The sequence below is a fragment of the Bidens hawaiensis genome, unplaced genomic scaffold (genome assembly GCF_021521415.1).
Source record: "Bidens hawaiensis isolate Kalapana, Puna unplaced genomic scaffold, B.hawaiensis_p1.1 tig00084355_1, whole genome shotgun sequence".
Lineage (NCBI taxonomy): Eukaryota > Viridiplantae > Streptophyta > Magnoliopsida > Asterales > Asteraceae > Bidens > Bidens hawaiensis.
Window position 1 is genome coordinate 24,274 of NW_027504079.1, and position 4,841 is coordinate 29,114.

The 4,841-nt window shown below is 40.4% G+C and overlaps 1 protein-coding gene across 1 annotated transcript; it reads right to left on the reverse strand.

Moving 5' to 3' along the window:
- Positions 1 to 2,126: 2,126 nt before the first annotated feature.
- LOC143607634 (uncharacterized) lies at positions 2,127 to 2,771 on the reverse strand. Its single transcript, XM_077083007.1, has one exon. It carries the CDS (start codon positions 2,769 to 2,771, stop codon positions 2,127 to 2,129), a length of 645 nt encoding a protein of 214 aa, XP_076939122.1.
- Between the last annotated feature and the right edge of the window lie 2,070 nt (positions 2,772 to 4,841).

Here is a 4,841-nt window from a genome sequence, read left to right on the forward strand (position 1 = left end):
TACCCGCCACCCATCAAGGACCCTCGTCCTTGCCTGAACTGGTAGGCGATAAAATAGTCTGCAAAACCCCTAGCGAGGTTGCAGTGCCTGTGAGTCAGCAGACACCTCAAAAAAACAGGTCGCGCAGGCTGCAGTGATCCGCGCCCTGATTGCGACCCGCAATGGACTCGCAATCAGTTGTGAAGGTACCTGTGTAATATAAGATAATATAATTTATTAACAATAATAATAATATAATGTTATATTATATTATATTATATTATATTATATTATACTAAACAATAGAATACATTTTAAGAACGTACCTGTGCAGCGGGTCCCTAATAGACGAGACCTTGGAACTGGTGCCCAAGGTCCTATCCCCGAAGTCGTGATCGCTGATGGCCCGCCACCATACCCGCAGCTCGTCCTCCGGCATCTGGTGGATGCTCTCCATGTATATCGGGCTGCGTACCTCCTGCGCGGTGTATAAGCCCAGAGCAACCGCGAACTCCTCCATCGAGAGATGGACGTCATGCCCGAACATGCGGAAGTAAACCTGCGACTGTGTCGTATCGGCGCCTGGCACCCTCATCTGAATTTCTGGCGTACCAGGCGTGCGAGGCCGACAATAATATAATATAATATATAATATAATATAATATAATATAATATAATATAATATAATATAATATAATATAATATAATATAATATAATATAATATAATATAACAATGTGGAGTAAACTTACGTAACGCGTATCGTGGAGTAAACCTCCAGTGTCAGCTCCCGGTGAGCTGATAGCGGCATACTGAAGCATCGGCTCCAAGGCGTATCCTATCCAATGTACTCAGCCGCCCGCTGGTGCGCGTCACAGGACTCCAAAAACGACCAGGAAATAATCATGCTGGGAAACGGGTGCATCTAGCGTAGGCGAATGTATCGTGTGTGGGCGTCCGAACCCTCAGCGAACTGCACATGAGGGTAGGTGAGCAACACGTTGTTGCCCTCGGGGGGTCCGTGGCCCCGCCCCTGGCCCTGGGTCCCGCGGGCCTGCCCTCGCCCTGCCCGAGCTGCTCGAGCTCGTGCTCAATCTCGTCGTCCACAACCTATAATAATAAAAAATAATAATAATAATTAAAACAATAACAATTATAATAATAACAATAAATAGTAATAATAATATTTATAATAATTATAATAATAATTATAATAAAAATATTAATAATAACAATAAATACTAATAATAAATATTATTAATAATATTTATAACAAATAATAATAATTATAATAAAAATATTAATAATAATTATAAATACTAGTAATAAATATTGATAATAAAATTTATAATAATATTAATAATAATATTTATAATAATATTAATATTAATAATAATATTATTATTATTAAAAAAACAGAAAAAAAAATTATATCAGACGCGACGTATAGAGCTATACGCCGCATCTGACAGTCCAGGTAAACCGACGGCCTGACTCCGGCCGACAGTTTTATCCATCCAAACAACATAATCAACATCATCACATCATCAACAACACATATTAATCATCATGTTAACCTAATAATCATCACTAATATAATATTAAAAAATTACCTCCATATTGTGTCGGTGTTGGTGTCGGGTGAAATCTCGTCGGCTCATTTGGTATTCCAGTCGCCGTCCGATATAGGCTCGTGTGTGGATGCTCGGTCGTTCGCGCGAGAGTTTTGAAATTTGAAAGTGGGCGTTTGCTGATAATATGGGGTCCTAGACGCCACGTATAGGACTATACGTGGCGTCTTAGGCCTAAGTCTGGTAGCTGAGCAGACGTCTGCTGTTATAAGGGGTCCTAGACGCCACGTATAGGCCTATACGTGGCGTCTGTGGCCTGTTTTTTTATTTAATTATCATTATTTATTAGTATTTATTATTTATTAGTTATTAATATTAATATTAATATTAATTTGTTATTTAGTTATTATTATTATTTTTTTTATTAATTTTATTATTTTTTTTTATATTATTTAGTTATTAATGTTAATATTAGTTTGTTATTTATTATTATTAAAATTATTGTTATTTATTATTTATTATTTAATATTATTATTATTATTATTATAAACTTTTTTGTCTATTGATACTATGTCTTCTATAAGCTGTCTATATCTACGTTAGAGGATTCCCTTCGCCAACCCTGGCGTATGTCTTCGTACTCCTTCAAACGTTGTCCGGACCGTGTTTTCCATTCGAGCGCCGCCGGTATGGCACTTCTTTCCCAATTAGGGTTTGGCCTAGGCATTGGGAAATCCCCTACCAGGTTTATATATATCCAGTGATTACCTCCCCGGTTAGCAATGCCTATAACCTGTGGGTCCGGAACCAAGTCAGGACCGATTCTCAATGGGAAGTAAGATTCGGTCTGATTGCCAACTAGGTTGACTAACACACACGCGTATGTCTGAGCAGCCACGTGCCCGTGACCGGGTAAGCTGAACCAAAGACTCGGCGGCGCCGGTTTGACCGTGTTGTAGTACGGAACCCAGCCGTACAATCTGTCATCCTCTTTGTTGAACATCGCCCTCCACCACCATTCGTTCGTTTCCAGCTCGTTCTGCATCGCCCGCCTATTATCCGGCAAAACTTTCTCATGTATCCTCAAACCCACTGCAATTGATCGAAAACCGTAGTTACCGTCTGGGCGTACGTTTTTGATGTCTGCGACGAATGGCTGGGCCCAGCTAGGAATGACGCTCCTAAACGTTTCTATCGCCGGTACCTGCGCAGGCGAAACCATCAAAGGAAACCCGAGGTGAGCTCCCGTAGGTCGTCCACGAGGAGTTTTAAACCGCAACGCTGACTGGGACAACGAACAATTCAGCGAGGATGGGGTGGGGTTTTCTTGGCTGGGCCCCTGTGACGAGGATGTGTTGTAGGAGCTGTGTCTAGGGAGATCTGGAGCGGCGGTGTATGCGCTGTGCCTTGGGGGATCTGGTTTTTTAGGACGCCCCCGAGGATCCTCTCTTTTTTCTAGCTCCTTCTTTTTAGATCTCCCTGGAATAGCAGACAAGAGCCTGGCGAAAAAACTTTTCTTTTGATTAGGGTCATCTATGGACGATAGCGTATCTATGATGTCCCGTAGACCTGCTGCGTAGTTTGGCTCTTCGTTCGGCGGACAGGCTGGATCAAAATTAAGCCTCCTCCAGAACGGGTCAACATCCTCTATTGGGATACACGTGTCGTTAACTATGTATCCCTCAATCCGACAGGCACATGGCAGCCCCGAAGACGAATACAAATGGTGGTCGTATGAAGCGCCGCCGTCACGCTCTTGACCTTCGGCCACCACAGGCAACCGTAGTTGTGTTCACTCAAACACATATCAGTCGTCACTAAGCTTAAGCTTAGGCTTGTTATTAGTTTTATTTTTAGTTATGGGTATTCTAAGTTGGTCATGTTGCGTATATTAAAGAATTATCGGCTTTTATATATACGTATACATTTATAGTAGATGTGCGTTATAAGAATTCATTGCGTCGAGATAACCAGCACCAGATCGAGACGCTAGTTTGATGAGTTTCAATCTCTCGGATCCGCGGTATACGTTAACGACAGCGAGAACGTGAGCCCATATTTTGGACAGATAAGTGGAAATTCGGTCATTGCTCCAGCTCAACGAGCACCAGACTGAGATATTAGCCTGGACCTACCTGAACCGGTTGACACATATGCTGACGTGGATTTAGGCTCCGTGCTGGCGCTGATATTAACACGTTTGCATAATACACAATGAAAGCACAAACTCAAACAACAATCCATACAATAGCAATTCTCTTCAACGACCAGTCAAACAAGAAGAAGAGAAAAATAACGAAGACAATTGCTATTGTATGGATTGTTGTTTGAGTTTGTGCTTTCATTGTGTATTATGCAAACGTGTCAACGAATGCTGTAAACATACGTGTTAATATCCGGGTCAGCACCGAACCTAAACCCACGTCTGCATACGTGTCAACCGGTTCAGCTAAGTGCGAACTAATATCTCAATCTGGTGCTCGTTATGTTGGAGCAATGACCGAATTTCCACCTATCTGTCCAAAGTAGGGGCTCCCGTTCTCGCTGCCGTTAGCGGATACGGCGGATCCGAGAGATTGAAACTCATCAAACTAGCGTCTCGATCTGGTGCTGGTTATCTCGACGCAATGAATTCTTACACCGCACATCTACTATATATATATATATATACGTATATATAAAAGCCGATAATTCTTTAATATACGCAACATGAACAACTTAGAATACTCCCAACTAAAAATAAAACTAATAACAAGCCTAAGCTTAAGCTTAGTGACGACTGATATGTGTTTGAGTGAACACAACTACGGTTGCTGGTGGTGACCGGCGGTCAAGACCGTTGGAGTTTGACGAAATCGAAGAGCCAGATTTGAGATGTCGATAACGAAAGCAGCCAAGAAATTGAAAGTTTGTTTGGAAATGCCAGTTTTCCCAAGTAAGCCACTGTAACTGATTGAAGATGCCCATAACGAAAGCAGCCAATAATTTAAAAGTTCGTTTCGCACTGTCAATTTTCCCAAATAAGTCCTGCTACTAAACGCCCTTTATCGAATTTCCAATAATAATAAGTTATTGATAATTAAATATTATTAATATTAATAATAATCATAAATAACATTAATAATAACAAAAGAAAAGAAATAAAAAAAAAGAAAAAAAAACCATAATAAAACAATACTGGTGGGCTTTTCTAGAATAACTCACTAACATAAATATAACATAATACAATATAACAGAATATAATATAATAATATTATTATATTATATTATATTATACAATACGCTATACAAA